We start from the raw sequence: 19358 nt of genomic DNA, 5'->3' as shown, positions 1-19358 counted from the left end.
GACCACCTGTTCAGTACGAGACGGTGGTTTTTATGTGGGTGTTCAAATAGCTTCATGTGGAGTAAAGATAAAAACATAACCAAACGGCTAAATACCTGACCGGTTAGCTCGGTGACCTACTCAAAAAGTTGTCCCGAAAGTGAAGGGCGCAGCGATGGCTAGCTTCCTCTACGTTTTACCCGTTCCGGTGGTCCGGACAAGCTCAGACATTGAAAGAAAGACGGGGAAAAGAGGAGAGGAGGAGGTGGTGGAGGAGGAGGAGGAGGAGGAGGAGGAAGAAGAAGAAGAAGAAGAAGAAGAAGAAGAAGAAGAAGAATAGAGGAAGAAGAGGAAGAAGATGAGGAAGATGAAGATGATGATTAAATAAGAGAAAGAAAAACAATATAATGATGCTGAAGAAGAACAAAAACATGAAGATGGTGATCAAAAGAAGAGATGAAAAGAGGAAGATGAAGAAGGAAGAAGATCAAGACAGAATCTGACTATAATAATAAAAGAGAGGAAGAAGAAGAAGAGGAAGATAGAAGAAGAATCGACTTGATTGGAGCGCCCTAGTATCGCATCAGTATTTCAGGCATGTCAAAAACATAACCATGGCCTCCGTAAGATATCATCAGGAAGATGTCTTCAGGAAGACCATTCGTAAGACTTGAGCTTAGGAGCATGACAGCGCCCCCCGCCCCCTTTTTTTTTAAACCAAATACAAAGAAGGGTTACCGACGACTTCTTATCAAACCAAATAAATAGCATTGTGAGATAAATATAACAGAGACAACAACAGACATAAAACTAATCATATCTAATCACTTCATGATATTATCATTCATATACTATACATCTTCAATCAAGTGGAACGGCACACTGAAAACTGGAGAAGGTATTATACGATGCGGCGACGAGAGGCAATTATATAGTAAACTAGTACTGTGTACAGTTACATAGTACACAGTAGGCCTATACTGTGCACTAGTACAAATTATTATATTATACCTGGATATCAACTTATCTACTGTGCAACAGCAGCAGCAATCTCCTTCAGCCATTTAGACAAGGCTACTGCGCGGAACTGCATACAGGCCTTCAAGGCAATAGCGTTATCCAACATTACATGTATATGTATATTGACTATGCATTGACATTTTGACTGTCAGCTGTGTAAGAGATCATATATTTCAAAAATAATTGTTCTTTCTCGTCGCTATTATATACAAGGGTGCAGAGAACTACGAGATAGAAATGAGGTGCAACTGTAATTAAAACCAAAAACTTATTTTTTCTTGTTTTTTCAGGTGTGTTCTGTGGTGGCTATAAATGTGGAAGTACACATTTCCGTATTTCAAACACCTTGAAAAACTGATCTTGAGGAGAGTATGGATGCTCGCAATCGGAAAACCATTCTTTGAAAAAAAAAATCAGAAAAAGAAAGACAATAGCATCACCAAAAACATTTTACACAGCGAAGTCAACCCGGACTTAGCCTTTGTTAAAGGCTCTATCGCTGGTGGAATTGCAAGAGAAGCGGCCAGAAGATCGTCAAGCGAGACACACAGTCGAGCAGCCAGCGAGAGTTGACGCTCATTCTCCCTCTGCTCATGATTTTCAGTGCTATTTGCAAGAGGGCCTTTGAAAAAAAAAGGCTAACCTGGACCTGAAAGGAAAATTCCGGACCAGTTAAAAGTAAGTTAAAAGTTAAAAGTAAGTTCTAAAAGTTAAAATTTTAGAAAATTTTGATGAATGCCTCAACACGATTTCACAAGAAAATAAGGAAATTTATATTATGGGCGACTATAATATTGACATGACGAAAATAGATACTTTAACGGTAAAATTAAAAACTATTCTTTTTTCATATGCTTTCCATTCCCATATTGATAACCCAACAAGAATATCCCAAACATCTAAAACCTTGTTGGATAATATTTTTTCTAATAACTTTTCTGTAAATAAATTCATTAATGGTATCTTATATTATGATATATCTGATCATTTACCGATATTCATTATTCTTCGTTATTCTGAAAACGTCAAAAGTATTTCAAAACCCAGGCCGATAATGTACAGAAAAGAATCAGACGAGAATATTGAATTACTTAATCTTGATTTAGTGAAGGAAGAATGGCAAGAAGTGTATCTTCAAAATAACGCCGATAAAGCTTATGATATTTTCTTAGATAAACTTTTATATTATTATCGAAAAAACATTCCTTTAGTTAAGAAAAAAACACGCAGAAAGAACAAACATCCCTGGATTACAAAGGGAATCATCAATTCAATAAAAACCCGTAATAAATTGTATAAACTGGCGATTACTACCCACAATACAAAACATTTTACAGATTACAAAAAGTATAGAAATATACTCAGTAATTTGATTCGTATTTCTCGTAAAATGTATTATTCCGATAAGTTTGATAATCAAAAGGATAACGTAAATGGTTTATGGGAAACTATATATGAAATAACAGGTAAAAATAATAAGGAAACATCGTCCGTTTTTTATAATGACAACAAAGAACTCATAAACCCTGATGAAATATCTGATGCTTTTAACTCATACTTCGTAAATATTGGCCCCCAATTAGCTTCAAAAATAAAAAAACAAACATGTTCATTCAAACTTTACTGAATTTCTTCCACCAAACTGCGACAAATCCCTTTTCTTTACCCCAACAGATGAGGAAGAAATACTGGAGATTGTTAACAGATTAAAGCCAAGTAGATCTAGTGGCCATGATGAAATAAGTGCTTATATACTAAAGAAAATCATCAAACAAATAACCACACCTTTATCTTACATTTTCAATCTTTCACTGTCTTCTGGAATATGCCCGAACTCATTAAAAATTGCGAAAGTAGTTCCAATTTTCAAAAGAAAAGACGACCCTTCTCTTTTAACAAATTATAGACCAATATCGTTATTACCTAGTATTTCTAAAATTCTGGAAAAAATTATTCATAAACGCCTGTACATTTTTCTTCATGTAAATGACCTACTTATACCTAATCAGTTTGGATTTAGAAAGGGCCATTCCACCGATTTAGCTATAATTCAATTGTTGGATAAGATTACTGAATCTTTTGCAAATAAAAACATTTTATAGGAATTTTCATGGATTTATCAAAGGCTTTTGATACCATAGATCATGATATATTAATTTACAAATTAAAAAGATATGGTATTCGTGGTTTAGCACTTTCTTGGATTATTGATTATTTATCCAACAGAAAGCAATATGTACTATTTAAGTCATCTAAATCTCCGAATTCTAATATTGTATGTGGTGTTCCCCAGGGATCAATTCTTGGCCCCCTACTGTTCCTTGTATATATTAATGATATAATAAATACATCAAAAACTCTTAAATTTATACTTTTTGCGGATGATACTAATATTTTTTACTCCCATGAGAACCTCGAAACACTGTTTAATACTCTGAACACGGAAATAGACAAAGTCTCCCGATGGTTTATATGTAATAAATTATCCCTTAATGTCTCTAAAACAAATCTTATACGTTTCAAACCTACTGCTTCACAGAACATTAACAGCAGTTATAATATCAATATTGATGGATTATCTTTAACTGAAGTAAGATCTACTAAATTTTTAGGAATCACAATTGACTCGAGTTTAACTTGGAACAATCACATTCATAATATCCACACGTCTGTCTCAAGAACTGTAGGAATTTTATATCGACTGAAAAACTTCATTTCTCAAAATTCCCTGACTATTCTATACAATGCATTGATCTTACCACATATCACATACTGCAATATCGTTTGGGGAAACTGTGGCTCAACTAAAATTAATCCAATTCTTACTCTCCAAAAACGTGCTGTACGTTTGATTACCAATTCCCGTTACTTATCCCCATCCAATCCCCTATTTCATCAACTAAAAACATTGAAAATTGAGGATCTTCACACCTTTCAAACTGCTGTTTTTATGTATAAATATACATTTAATTGTCTTCCAAAAATTTTTGATGGCTTCTTCACTCCAAATTTCACCGTTCATTCATATCCAACACGTCAGTCGTCCGATTACCATCTCGAAAACCCCAGAATCATTTTAGCTCAAAAATCTTTAAAGCACAATGGACCAGATATTTGGAATTCTTTACCCCCTAATTTAAAACAACGTACGTCGTTGAACATTTTTAAACGAGAACTAAAAAACACCCTCATAATCCAGTATACTTCTGACACATAAAAATATTCATACCACCTGGTCAACAAACACCCTAAACAATGAGTTCACGGCCATAACTGAAGTAATATTCACCTCATCACACTGATACACAAAATAAGGCCCGGTCCCACTGCACTTACGGATGCAAAGAGGATGTAAAGCGTACAAAAAATCTTGCCATCCGTTGGAAAACGCTACGAATCCGCTGTGTACCCATCGCATACGTGTTTCATCCGCTCTATCCATCGAGCATCCGTCCACTGTGATTTCATCCGCGCAAAAAGTTTTAGGCTGCTTAAAACTTTTAGAACGGATGAACTTTCCGCTGTGTACGATGTAAATCCGCGACATACGAGCAGCAAACGTTGTATGTCCGTGCGGCATCCCTTAAACTTCCGCTGCATCCTCTCTGCATCCTCTGGGCATCCTCGCAACTCACATCCGCTGCAGCTAAAAACGGAAAGAGGGAGGAAAGATATGGTACGTGGAACGTCTTTACATCGTTAATAGCACGTTAATAGAAAGGATGTAAGCGTATGCATCTCGTATATAAAGCTTTTCGAAAGCATCCCCTCTACATCCGCTCTGCATCCACTCTGCATCCACTCTGCATCCGCTTTTTCTGCTATGCGTCCGTTTCGCAATTATCTCCGGTAACCCCTTCGGAGCTGTCATCCCCTTCCATCCGCTTTCATCCGCTAGGCTTCCGATGAACATCCGTTTAACATCCCCGCTACATACTACCCACTTCCGTTCTATTTCCGTTCTGTTACCGCCAATTTTCGCCAATTTTGTCAATTTCTGGAGCGGATGAAAGCGGATGAAGCCATCCCCGAAATTTTGCTCGTCCGCTGTGTCCTTTCTGCATACGCTTTGTGTCCGTCGGCCAGTGGGACCGGGCCTTAACACTCAACGTACAAACCAAGATTCATCCCAACACAATGCACACGGCACTGCACCGCACGCCCTTCGCACAATTACTTCCCACTCAGTGAGTGGCAAGATTTTCTTTATGTATCTCTTCGTTGTGCCCTTTGCACAATTACCCCCCACTCAGTGAGTGGCAAGATTGTCTTTATGTATCTCTTTACCTGGGGCCATCTTCCTCGTCAAGCTTAGCTTATGATGATGGTCCCCTGCATTTCATTTTTATCATTTCCTATTGCTTCCTTTCATATATGATATTCGTTCTTGAAAAAAAAAAATGTATGTAAGATCCAAACGTTACGAATATTAGCTGTGTAAATGACTATGTAAGTATTTTGTTGATTTGTGGATTTGTATTGATTTTGAAATGCAGAAATAAAAACTGAACTGAACTGAAACTGAAGTCTGAAAAGAAAGAGTAAAATTCTATAAGCACAACAGTAAAAATTTAATGGAAATCGGATAAGAGTTAGCGAAGTTACAACATTGTGAAGTTTTTCTATTTTTTTATTTTTTTTTTTTGCAAAACAGTTCTCTAACAGTTCATATGAATGTGCAAAAGGGTGAGCTGGTGATGTCGTCACGCCACAATATTCTATCGATCATGTAAAAAAAAAGACATATAAAGTAAATTATCTTTCATAAAAGTGTGAAATATAATGTTATTCTTGACTAATAGCTAAAAAAATATAATGATCAATCAGAAATTATCAGGATTGAGATTGGGGCATGTAGCTACGGTTAAAAAACCAGCAACACGCACACACAAACAAACGAAAATATCAAGATTTTGTGTATAAGTTATATGCAAGTTGTGAGGTGATGACATCAACTCACTTATTTGCATGTTTATATTGACTGTTATACGTGTAGAAGTGTTTCGTGAAAAAAGCGATCAACTTCACAAGTTCGTAACTTCCTTATTTCCTATCCGATTTGGATCAAATTTTCACTGTTGTGTTCATACGATTGTGCTCCTTCTTTTCAGATTATATTTTTACTTGCCAGGAACTTACCTTCAAATCAACGTTTTAAGGCCTGGTTTAATACTGAGCAATGTAACATGGGTGTATCATTTCCTCGAAATTGATTGTGAACTGTTTGAATGCACCGTGGACACATTTTCAACCCCTGACATGCGAAGAAAAAGATGGATGTGGTGAACACATGTCTTGAATTTAGCAAGCAATTAGTCGCACACGGATGGGGTAGATCGAACCCTGGGTAGACGATGTTGAGTTGGGTAACTCGCACACAATCTTCAAGAATTTTCCGAATTCCAGCAGTCTTTCTACAGTAACATGGCAAATTTTACTAACTGTGGATCACTATACTATGTTCTTTCTCACCCTGCCTAGACCCATTCTCTCAAATGAAAAAAAAAAATGTAGCACCTTCAAGTTTTGTACAACCCGGCGAGTGTTGATACATATTCGGTGAGAGATTACAAGACGTTTCCTATTCGTTCTCGTATAAAGCTATACATTATTTCCTCCTCATTAAAGCCTTGAGTGGAGAACAATGTTCCTGCACAAACTGTCTGTTGTTCGTTTATCATATGATATTCCAAGAAAATAGTGTTGATGATTAAAAGTTCCAAAAGAAAAAAAAAAACACCGTAGAATCCATTTTTTAAATAAAAAAATCCTTATCGTTCTTCATGAGAAGGATTTCAAATTATACATAGTCAAATCAATGTATTATAGTCAAATCATGGAGCTTTAGCTCCATATTCAAATGCTTTTAAGAAGTTACGGAATAAAAAATGTAGTGAAGAATGACAGAGAGGGTGTAGATGTGTGTATATTTGTACTAGCGAGGGAAAGAGACAGACAGAGAGATGAATAGATAAATAGAGATGTTATATTCAATTTGAGGCAGCTATACTGAGAACTATGCAGATGAGTCAAAGAGTCAATATTCGTGTTTGTATTGACAAGAATATTGTCGTAAAGTCTGAGAGACACTATTTGTCCTCATAAGGACATATGGGTGCATGGGTTAAATCAGAAAGAGAAAAGAATTCTAATGATTAAAAAGAGAAAACAATGAATTATGAATGACAACTTTCTAATCATTTATACAATTTACCATCATTACACATAATTACGGTATTTTATGATTAGAACTAAAAGATCGTATATCCCAAAATAAAACAGAAAAAACAGACAAGTATGTAGAAAGGAAACACACGCACAGACAGACATACACACACAAATCTCATAACACATGTACACACACATACACACACACACACACGCATAGACGATAGAGGAAGTAACAGAAAAGGATCCTGGCGACATACTTCTCGGGAGTTCCCTCAAACAACGGAAGTAGTTGAAGAGACAGTTGGGATCTCATTTATGTCAATTATCTGTTGGGCGTGGAATTGGAAAAACGGATCAGAGTGAACTTCTCATCAAATTCACAAGTTCCTCGTTAAAAAGTCATCAAAACCCCGTGCAGTTATGGGTTACTTTTTAGAACTGGGACGGGGTTAGTGTTATCGGGAAAAAAACCTCGGTGATTTCATTCAGATAGTGTAGTTCCATATAAGCCAAGTCAATCGTGAGAATTGACGTGCGTGCAGTGCAGCTATCTCGGGGAGTTCAATTCCGCTCCTGCATCAGTAACAGGTGCACGTCACGAGTTCGAAGCCCACGAGTCACATAGCCCACGAGTCATACAGCCCATGAGTCATGCAGCCCACGAGTTGTACAGCCCTCGAGTCATATAGCCCAGGAGTTCGACAATAAACAAATGATGCCCAAGAGACCGACACATTGAGCCCCGTGTTGTAATGTCGAACTCGTGGAAACCCAAAGAGAAAATAGTGGACTGAGTGAAAGTAGACACATTAGTAGAAAACATTAGCGAAAGTTGGAGGAAAATCGGGCAATCGATGCATAAGTTTTGAATTTTTAAAGTTTTGGTGTTGGACAATGTTGGAACCGCTTGAGGATGAGTCTACTTGAGGTTATGGCGTCATGTGTGGAAAATAATACAATGTATTAAAAAAATATAAAGAGAATCATTCTTTGAGTGATGTAATGTTTGCAGTACGCACTGTTTTATGATTATTAAGCCAATCCAACTTTCTTTCCCATGAGGATAATTTGCGAAATAGAAACCTCCAAATTTGCCTTCAGAATTCTTTCTCAGTAATACACTATAAATCATATTGATTCCCCTTCCCTTTACATCTTGTAATTTGTTTATAATTATTTTCATCCGTAATGCATGATTCACTGAAGGTAGATTTACTCCAAATACATATATATTGCATAATGTGTGTGAAATTCATTGAATGCAACAACGTTAGAAGAACACGTTAGTGAAGTTTGAGGAAAATCAGATAATCTTTTAAAAAGTTACGATTTTTCAAAGTTTTGATGCTGTCATCACTTGATAAGAAGGCTAGAATAGTTCGCGAAACCAAGGTAGTTGAACGATATAAAGAAAATTAAAGGCCATTTGTTTTTCGTTTTGTTTTTCGAACGTAATGGGGGAGGACTAATTGCTCTACTACATTCAGAATGCAGGGAGAGTATTACCCTTAACATAATGTAAGCAAAAGTCGAGGGAATTTGATTGTTTTATTACAAATTCAGTTTCGTAGAAATCTCTCTTCATTTTCTTTATATCGTTCTTCTAGTGCAGCCTTCTTATTCTTACTCTTATTCTTGAGTTTGGTCAAACGTACCCAAAAATTCGCGACTTTCGAACTGAATGTTTGATTTTCTTCAAGTTTAACTGATGTGTTCTGTTGATAAATCTTACATCCACAGTATTTCCATATACCTAGGCTTGGCTTAGGGGTGAAATTCCCTTTTTTAACAAAATTGACTTTATATAAACTCACTCATTCATTTCCACAATTAAAAGTATACACACATTTACATACATAATTATGTATGCACAGTCTTATAACAGATATTGCATTTTTAGAGGTGCAGTATAACACTTGACATCTCCATGAGCTTAATATTTCCCCCAAGAGGTGGAATGTTTCCCAAGCGCGCAGCGCTGAGGGTATGGTCTCGAGGGACGATATAACTCTCAAGGGACTGTCGAATGACATCATTATCACAAAGATAAGCGTGACATATTAAATATTACTTCACTCCAGCCCCGTGGGCAGTCAGTCAAATTCTTGAATTATGTTACCTGACGTGACGTCAGTCGCAGTGTACCGCTTTCGATCCTCGCCGCAGTAGTCACATGATTGCATTATGGCCAATCACCGACGAGTATGTAGACATGCATCATGTAATATAGGCCCGTACATATATGTGTATGCACATACAGTTATATTATCTTGTTCAATGTCATTTTGAATAGGACACGTGACGGCTTTGCGTGGCGTGGATGTTGTTGTGTAGTCGTAGAGCCATATAAACTCTGGATTCTTTTTGGGTTGGGGAATGACTTATCTTTACCTCACGTGGGATATAAACGAATTTCTGTTTCAACTAGGAATATATAAGCTTATTCAAATAAAGATAATTCAGTATAAAACAACAACAGCATGCCTTTAGTCCTGGCTCAATGCGAGAAGTGTTGCTCTATACAATTTGTAAGAACATTACATAGCACTTTTGTCAAGATAGAACTTGGTTTTACCTTTTGACCTTCAGGTGTCTCTTACATCAGTCTCAGAATGAGTGAGTGTGTGGTTGAACTTGCTTTGACCAAGAATTCTCGTGGCTTATTCGCCTAATGTGTATCAGATATACCATCTGATGTTTTCCACCAGTGCCTTGCGAACATTCGGGTTGGAAAGAAACAAAACATGTTGGAAGTAAACTCAAGTAGTATGTAATGATATGAATGTCTTGAATCAAGGCTATGATAGATGATGCGAGAGGGTTGGAGACAGGACGCACTCACCCGGTCATGATAAGCTCGCTGCTTGGGGCATAATTAGTCTGCCAAGTCAGCATCACTCGAACAAAAGTGACGGGATTTTACCAGGCTTTAGGTCAGCAAAATAAGATATCACCCACGAGATTGACCCATGGATTAAACACAAGAGACTGGATTGTAAGGCTACTGCACGAACCACGAACAGACGTGAGCAGATGTCATTACTGGAGAGGTAGAAACAACGGCGGAGACCCACGGGAAATAGTTTCAGTAATAACCCGAACATTTCTAGAAGGTTCGATTTATACCATAGGGATAAAAACACGCATTATCACAAGGTAACTTCCAGTCAAATGCTAAGAATCAACATGATAAAGCTTGCTAAATCATGTGCTAGAGAGAGACAAAATTCAGATTTGAATGGAAATGTAGAATTGTTCTAGGGTGAAGGTATATTTCACTTTCACTCCGGTCCCTCCAGTTGTGAAGTGAAATTCCCCCTGTCAAGAGTTCGACTAGTCCGCGCTTTTTCACATCCTGTTTCATGAATCGCTGAGCTGTCCCAGCGCCAAAGCGCAAGGTTGATCGGAGTTGTGCGAAAAAGTTGGTGGCATACCCTTGCGAACGCTCTCTGTTCGACAGCTTACGCTGACGAGAGACAGGACCGGGTCGAGTGCTGGATGTTCATCCCAACGGAACCAGGTTAGCTCGTAATCTCCGCGCGCAGGTGTGGTGGTACGATCAGGCCAGCCCCTCTCCCAACTTCGCCAACAACTGCCCCCGACGACTAGAGAAATCTGTGTATGTGTACGAGTGTGTATAAATTCAGCGGCAGATTTTTCTCTTGGCGTGGGCCCTCCCGTCGGCAGAAAACTTCGGGGCATTGCAGTCCGAAACCTTGCCACAATCACGCACGGGTTGTGTGCAGTTTTATTTCGGAGGCATTTCGCCCGGACCATCTCTCGTTTCAGAAACTGTCATCTGACTTGTTCGGAGAGATTACCCATAGATTAATTGGAACTATCCCGATACATGCTCTTCGTCGGTGCCTTTCCAAGTGGCCATTGAACTCTTGGGTCAATTAGGGGCCTAATTCCAACTCTCTCCTCATGTCGTAGCTTGATCATAGTTTGGACCGCCGCCAAGACGCCAGCCATGGATCGGACTATAGGCTTCAGCCTACATTTATTGAAGGAATTGAACATTCGAGTAGCTATCGTCCTATTCCTATCGACGATAGCATTATGTAGACAAGTCACATTACCTGCAGGTAAGCTTGATTAACTTCACATTCATAACATCATTTTATTTCCCATCGAGGTTGCTGTTGTAAATCAGCAGTCAATGGTATAGGCGTGGAATAATCTGGGTGGATATAAACGTCCTGAGGTGATAACCCTAATAACGCAAGCGGGAAGTCATCGGTCTATTTGTTCGCCGCGTCATCAGTTTTTTCATGCGTACGCTCACCAGCTAAATCAGCAGGCGAAGCCGTGCACACTGCAGGCTTACATGTCTAGGCAGGGTCTGGTAAGGGTCAGGGGTACCTCGCGTGAAGTCAAACGATGATGGTAACTTTGTGATAAAAACATCTTCATTCGAAGGGAAAAGTGGGGAAACCCGAAAAGGATGCGCGTATTGGTGTCGAGACAAATGCTGCTGTAATGCTCTTTTGACAATACACACGGAACTCTGCGCGCTAGTTCCTTTTGGCCGTTTAGTTTGTTCCCGAATGTAGGTTGTTGTGATCGCTTGTGTTAGAGGAGTGGATGATAAGTGATAGGCTGCCTAAGTGATAATGACACTCAAAATTTTGTCTCAACCGTTCAATTCCATTCTTCATAAGTTCAAAAGTCAGTCAATTTAGAAATTTGCCTGAAGTGAGTGTGAGCGTGTGGAAAATTTAGGTCAGAGAGAGAAGTTTGTGAGGACGCGGATCCTTTTTGGTTTTGTTATTAGAGTGGACGGCACACAATCACAGAAAGCTTTTGCCGTCCGTTTGTGTCTTGTTACCGCTGTCTGTCCATCTACACAGGCATCAGCACCGAGGGTCCAGTAGTCGCAAACAGCCGACGCCCTTTGTAAACATGCTTTCTGATGAAATGTGGGATGGCAGCTAGCGAGTGAGTGGACTGGAAGGTGGGTTGGTGAAACGCTTATCAGAAACATATGTCGACGCAATACCAGGGTGCTGCATCATGTAGAAGGGAAAGAGAGACAGCGAGGATGCTGACAGAAACAACAACAAAACAGAAGGGCCGCATCGTCCCCCACCCCTCTTATTTCGAAGATGTTCCGAAATTAGTTCTGGGTTCATAATCTGGTGGGAAAGTCGTCACTCATGAATGAAGTTTAAGTTAGAACCAGTGTCGGACATCTTTTCACCATCACTCTCTGTAGTTTTCCAAGAAATTAACCCATCTCGATCTCTCAACTTGTTTTGCTCCCTAAGGATAAAGGGAGGTGAAATACACACGAACAGCAGTCTTCCAGGTCACGAAAATGGCACTCTGTCTTACTTGAATCGGACAAGCTCTATCTTCGATTTGCATCAATATCCATACCATTAATAGCATTAAAGAGTGACATAATAAAGAAGAGATATTTCATTGGTATATCATGTACCCTATGATATCAGGAATCCATGGACCAGTTAGAGCGGTTTATAGTTGTTATCAAACTTTAAAGCCTGAATATTAACTTTTTTTTCAAAGAGCTTGAGAATAGGTAACCTCCAAGCTATTAAAAGGGGATACTTTTGCAATTATCTATTACCCTTATAATTCCCCGTGTTTGTCGGCGTGCTTGAAGGAGTTTGAGAAATATTGATACCCCCAGGCCTAGAAGGCAAACAAACACACACACACACACACACACACACACACACACACACACACACTCTTATGTTTGGAGAGAGAAACTTCTGGAGGATGTCATGCCATAATATGCTCAGACCAATTTCGACACCGATAATGTTATCTATCGTATTAAATGAATATACAAGACTTGTTTGTTGTCATTCCTCAACTTAACATGACTTCCTGTTATAGCTTTGGAGAGGACACTTTCAAAGTTTCATTACCATATTTTGATTCAAGTATTTTCATCATTAGTTTAATTTTCAATGTTGTCCACAAAACCAATTTGCCGAAATTTCTATAGAATCAGAGACCGACCGACAAAATCTACACTTTTCCGAAAAGAGTCAGGCTTTGCGATGCTGTACAACGTACAACGTATGTCCCATGAATTACTATGTTGTATGAATCTGCGCCGCATCCGAACCATTGAGAAGCCCAGTTAAAGGGATGACACAATTCCAGTTGAGAGAGGGTTTTTTGGGTTTTTTTTTTTTTTGGTTTCCAACGTTTTTTTTTTTATGATGAGTGTATGAGATAATGAGAAACCGCACGAAATATAACAGAGCATATTATGAAGAGGAATTGAAAGTTTATTTGAAGAACATCGGTTTTGAAATGGCTGAGATATCCAAAACAAAGCAATCCTAATAAAAGGTGGGACTCACCTTTTATCAGGATCGCTTAATTTTATTTTGTTTTGTTTTACCTCAGCCATTTCAAAACCAATTTTCTTCAAATAAACTTTGAATTCTTCTTGGTATTGTTTACTCTTTAATGTTTAATGAGTGGTTTCTGGTTATCTCGCAAAAATTTAAAAGCTGAATCCCCAATCTCAACCAAAATTGTACAATCCATTTAACCAATCATCCTGTCATTCATGTTGAACGTTTACACTCAAGCATTTGAGCGAAAAGACTGGGGTTGATGGATGGGTTTGTCATGAAGGAGGCGTGATGCATGATCTAAGAAGAGAAAGTATTTTAACCGTTTTATCGGACAGTGATTACTTCCGACTGCCCACGACATCTCTCTTTCGAACCAGTGTGCACTTTTCCGTTTCCTAACCTTCTAACGAAGCTCTCCCGATTGTGTCGCTTGAAATGATTGGTTATCATTGATATAAAATTTGTAGAGCTGCTTTTGTGATTCTACCATGGACCTACATCGTTGTAGGTCCATGATTCTACTGAGACTTTGCAGCCGCAAACGTGGCTAACTAATTACTCTTGCCAATGACCGGAAGTTATAAACGCGATTCCACGACACTATGGAGCCACAACTGGTATCAGTCTTCCTTTGCGAGATCTTTTTTTTTTTTCATAGGTAGCACTTTGTCGAAGCACAAATTTTCACCAAAACGCGTTGAGGATAACTATTCAAAAATGCAATATCAGTCGTCGTTGGCGCAATGAAAGTGTGTTATGCAGTTATTTTACTTCATCTTTTTTCTTCGCATAATACTGTCAATGGTGAGCCTTTTGCATTTTGCAACTCTCTACTGTAAGCATTTAGTTATATACCTGTTCTTAATGACGATTTTAGATTATGAGCTTTCATATATACCTCAATTTCATGCTCTTTGAGTGAAGAGAGATAATTATATTGTTCATTTCTACTTTCACAAAGGCTTACCCACTCAAGTATTCGTGATCACCAACCATCTGGTTATATAAAATTGTAAGGGGGCTGAGGGAGCTAATGACCTCAAAAGTCCTTTTTTTTATGGGGGGGGGGGGGACTGTCGTTCTTATTTATGTTTGCTCTGTCAGCGCCAAAAGTTTTTGATGTCGCCATTTTAGCGTTGTGTATACAACCTAATGCCAGCTGTGATCCATACCTTCCATAAATCATTCATCAAGTTTGCGACGGTCATTACTACCAAAGATGGCGAGATTGCGGGGAGCTTCTTGCGATTATGTCTTGCCACGTTGTCGGGCGTCTCCGGATTGTCCTGGTCGCTGATTGGCCACCCGTGCATTGCTGAAGAATGTTGCCCCTGTCTCTTTTTTCTTGCATGTGCTCAACTGTTGCACCGGCTTGCATCCGCAGTCTCTCGCAGCATGACTCGTAATTGAGAGTTTTTGGGCGCTCTGTCATGTTAAAGAGACAGTTCCCATTCTAGGGGCTGCGCCATGCAGCCTGTACGAGTTTGGGATGGAGTGGGGAAAAAAGGCCGCGTGTCCGCTAGAGGATAACAGCCCCGAAGATTAGAATACTCTCCGCAGTGGAAGGCTCCGTGCAGAAAGATGCAATCCTTGCACTCTGTCCTGTTCAATTTATCGGGGAATTACTTATGGGACACGAGGAAGGAGAACTGGGAGAAGTAAGCTTCACCCTGCTATAAGATACCTTCCTCCTTTTCGTTCGTTGCGTGTAATCCAGCACTTAGCACAACCAACGCCGTTCCCTCCAGCTCCTTGCGCGCGCTGTGTCAGAAATGTTTCTCGAGTTCAAACTCTGCCTAAAGATCAGTAATAAAGTTAAATTAATGTCTCAGAATGATGTAACAGAACTTGATCATGTCAAATTTCGTATCATTTTGAAATGTAGAATTCGTTTGTAGAAATAGAATCCGAAAGGATAGCTTACTAATCCAATCATTATCAAAACTATTACATATCCATGTAAAGATAATTCTCTTGAGCAGTTACCTTTGATAAGGGTCGTGACCTAAAAGGGACCTTTTAACTTTTGTGTGGCTATAAAAAAGAAGAAAAAGGCAGGAACGAAAGGTATACATACGAGGGAACATACGACCAAGTAACAAACGCACAGCTTCCGGTCAGAACGCCACCACGAGAAGAAGAAGAAAAAAGAAATGACCGTGGGGTGACCTTGTTGTGCCTCGCTAAATTTAGTGAGGTATGTTAACGACCCAATTTCAACAGCAAAGATGTGTGCTTCCCGCAGCAGGCATGCACTTGGTGAGAATAAAAAGAGAGAAAAACAGTGACGGACTGAACATAAACCTGAAGGCACAAATGATTACGGTAGTCAGCGTTTTTGCCCCCAAACGCGCGACTAGTGGGTGATTACGTAATGTGACGAGAGTGTGGAAGTGACATGGGAAATTTGATGAAGATCGATGATAATCTATCAGGACGACATGAATTTTTTATCGGACTGTTTCTTGTCAGTGAGTAATTCGTCAACCTTGGACTCGATACCGTACATGTCTCGAACCAACTGTTTGATAAGGGATAAACGTGGCAGCTCTTCTTCACTCCGCTGACTTTATAGATGATTAGGGACTTGTTTACAGGTAATGCTTGGCTATTCAAAAACGCAGTTCGAAGGACTTGTTGACAGCTAATGTTTGGCTACTCAAAAAGCAGTTTAAGGGACTACATGTATTCCGAGGAACAGCTAGCGTGGTTATTTTGTCACACTCTATCCGTCAGTGTTTTGATATGCGAAGAGAGGGGTCCTGGACGCGAACTGACAAGAACGTTCAGTGTACAAAGTATGCATGTGTCAACCTAGCGTACTTTCAGGACCTTCAAAATTCTTGGAAATGATATCTATTTCTCATACTCTTTATCATAAAATATACTGAAAACCTACTATACCTAGAGATACCATCAAAGAAGGCAAATGTAGACTGTATTCAGAGAAATTTAATTTGATATGATTTGATTTCTGCATATCAAACAAAATGAATAAAACATTACAGAGAAATATTCCGAAAATAATTATACATTGAAAAATTATAGGCCTGCACATTTAACAGTAGTGTAAGAACTACGGATAAGTATTCGAGGATTTTTTTTTTTCTGTTGAATTAGCTGAATCTTATAAGTAGTGTATAAACTACGGATAAGCATTCGAGGAGAGTTTGTTTTTCTTTTGATTTAGCTAAATCTTGCGTCGTTTGAAAGCAGTAGTGAAATGTGAAAACACTGCGAAATATGAGAGAAAAGTTAACAGTTATGAGGATACAGTTGAAATGACAGCTAGATATATGACGTCCTGGGACAATTTCGTGATGATCTTTTTGGTTTATACGAGGTTGTACATGTCCATGTAGGGTCGCCTGGGAATCATTTATTTCAATCATCGTGCAAGCTTAAAGGGACGAATCGTCTCTCTAATATTTTCTTGACTATGTGTACTGATACCCCAGATGCAGCTTCATGAAGATTATGAAACGCAATTTGTCTTGCAAGAGAATCTGTGTAAGAAAATGACCAAGATTTCATGAACAACACGCACGTGACGTCAAAGCCACGTGACGAGGCGGGCTTTTAATGCCATCGATTTTTAATATACCGACATGGGTTTGAGCAGTCGGTCAGAAGTTGTTTTTGGTTATCAGTTCTTTCCTAAGTCCTGTGGGTACGACCAGAGAGGGAGGTGGGCTGGTCGATGGACTTTGTGAATGTGTAGCTTTCTGCACTCATTCTTTACCCACATTATTAAAAGGTGAACATACGAAATGTTTTTTTTTCTTCTTATGGCTGAAGTAGAGAGACGGACTCGTGATTGCTTACCAAGACCGACAGGGTAGGAAGGAATGTCGGTTGTCTAGACAGACCTCGAAATGAAGGCACGGATACCGGTACTTACAGCAGTCTGTGAATAGAAGAAGAAAGAAAAAAGAGCAAACGAATGAAGAAGCCAAACGAACAAAATCTCCAACAACAACAACAAAGAAATACATGAGCTACGAAAGTCATCACACGCAGAGTCGTAAAATTCGCAACAAAGCAGAAAATGTGACTGAGGATTCACCTTCCTATCCCATCTCTCTCTCTCCCTCTCTCTCTGTCTGTCTGTCTGTCAGTCTCTTTTCAATTTTCCCAGTTGGCGCTGTAACTTAGTCTGCTTTGCGCAGACGTTGTACTTGAATTCAGTCATGTTAGCGTCATATTAATTTCAGTCAATGTGAAGATGCATTGTACATCAGGGATTTCTCATGCTACCTCCTTTTACCTGTCAAGCGTACGTGATAGCAAAAGAGTTGGCTCCTTCGAGTGGTTGCACAGATTTGAAATGAAAAACGCGGATGGACTGGTAAACCTCCGCGAGTTATACCGTGCGTTTGCATGCCGCATCGCAGACTAAACTCCGGGCTCGGGAGACTGCGCGGGGGCTGGGGGGAGCAAGAGTCACCTGGCGAGTGCAGCCCGACCTTCCCGGGCACTAAGGGGGAAGACCCGCTGGGAAACCTCTGTAACCTCCTCTGCGCCAGTCAGACCTTGTAAGTTGTATGTGGAAAGAATTTACGCGTTGTGATCATGGGCGCAGAATTAAATTGTTCCAAGGGAGAAGGAGGAAAATTAAGCATGACAGTGACACACTATCATCTAACAGACATGACGATTCCAGTATACCTGCTATGCTACATTCGTGATCCCAACGGACGATCTGTTCTTGTGTATGGCCAGACAGCTTCTGATCCTATCGGCACCGATACATGATCATCCAAACGTGCATGGCCGAACATTAGGGTCGTCAAACATGCAAATGTATGTGTGTGTGTGTGTGTGTGTGGGGGGGGGGGTGGGTGGGCTAGAAAACACAGATTTCAATATTGACAGTGATTGTCGTCGGACATCACCGTTTTTCTCGTAGTACATCCCGTCCCAGTGGCAGGAGGGAGAAAGAAAGGATTAGCTTGTGTTTTTTCCACGATACAACTACAAGAACGAGTTTACGAACAGACGTTGGCCTATATTATGTATACACTGCACTTTACCTGTCCTTATCCCGACCAGGTGTACAGCGACAGGGCCGTGTATAGTCGGGGTCTACACTGTCCAATGCATTTTCCCACGGAATAGACTTTAATAGGCCAAACCTAGACAGGCCAATAAATATCGATGATCGAGTGCGACCTGAAATGGTGATGCAGATTTGACTCGCAGTTGGCGGAGGCTTAGAACGGAGATGAAATTCCAGAGAATAGTCAGCTGTCAAGAATCATCGTATCGCACCGAGACGATGTTGAATATGACATCGAGGTTTGTCAGGGTTGTCGCGATCAGTTACGAGGCGGGAAAGCGGGGCTGACCTAAATCTTTTTCTGCATTTTTATATCAATAGAAAATATGCGCTTGTAAACCCAAATTTTGATTCCTGTAGGGTACTATCGAAGCACTGCACCAATTTTAGATACTGCTACACTTAACCATAGGGCCTATGTGGAAAAAAAAATCATTAGAAATAGAACATTAATATGGGATGTGTTTTAGGCGGACCACTGAGCTTGTACCAACTGGTAGCTGGGGCCACCATGTAGATAAGTTTGTCATCCGTCTGGAACTGCTAAGCCTCGGATCCCCCTAGAGGCCCCCTAGTAAATTAGCTTAAAAGCTTTCCTCATTAGGTAATGTTATTACCCAGTGAGATTCATGCAACATGTAAAATAGTATCTCCTTGATAGCTCTTTGTAACCTTCCAGATTGTATTGTGTGAATGTCGACAGGTCTGATATCAACCGGCGAGTGATAAATTCGCATGTCTTACTGAATGGAATCATTGAGTTAAAAACGGAGAGGTTGGCCAGC

The 19358-nt window shown here is 39.6% G+C and overlaps 1 protein-coding gene across 2 annotated transcripts in view; it reads left to right on the top strand.

Moving 5' to 3' along the window:
- Window positions 1–10651: 10651 nt before the first annotated feature.
- The window catches only part of LOC140240977 (uncharacterized), a 142902-nt gene continuing 134195 nt past the window's right edge, over window positions 10652–19358 (top strand). For both annotated transcript variants that reach the window (XM_072320752.1, XM_072320751.1), the window contains exon 1: window positions 10652–11258. In XM_072320752.1, the coding sequence (XP_072176853.1) occupies window positions 11144–11258 (115 nt within the window). In that variant the 5' untranslated portion in view covers window positions 10652–11143. The remainder of the gene's footprint in view (window positions 11259–19358) is intronic.

This window comes from Diadema setosum, chromosome 17, assembly GCF_964275005.1.
Source record: "Diadema setosum chromosome 17, eeDiaSeto1, whole genome shotgun sequence".
NCBI lineage: Eukaryota > Metazoa > Echinodermata > Echinoidea > Diadematoida > Diadematidae > Diadema > Diadema setosum.
This window is presented reverse-complemented; position numbering and strand designations above follow the sequence as displayed.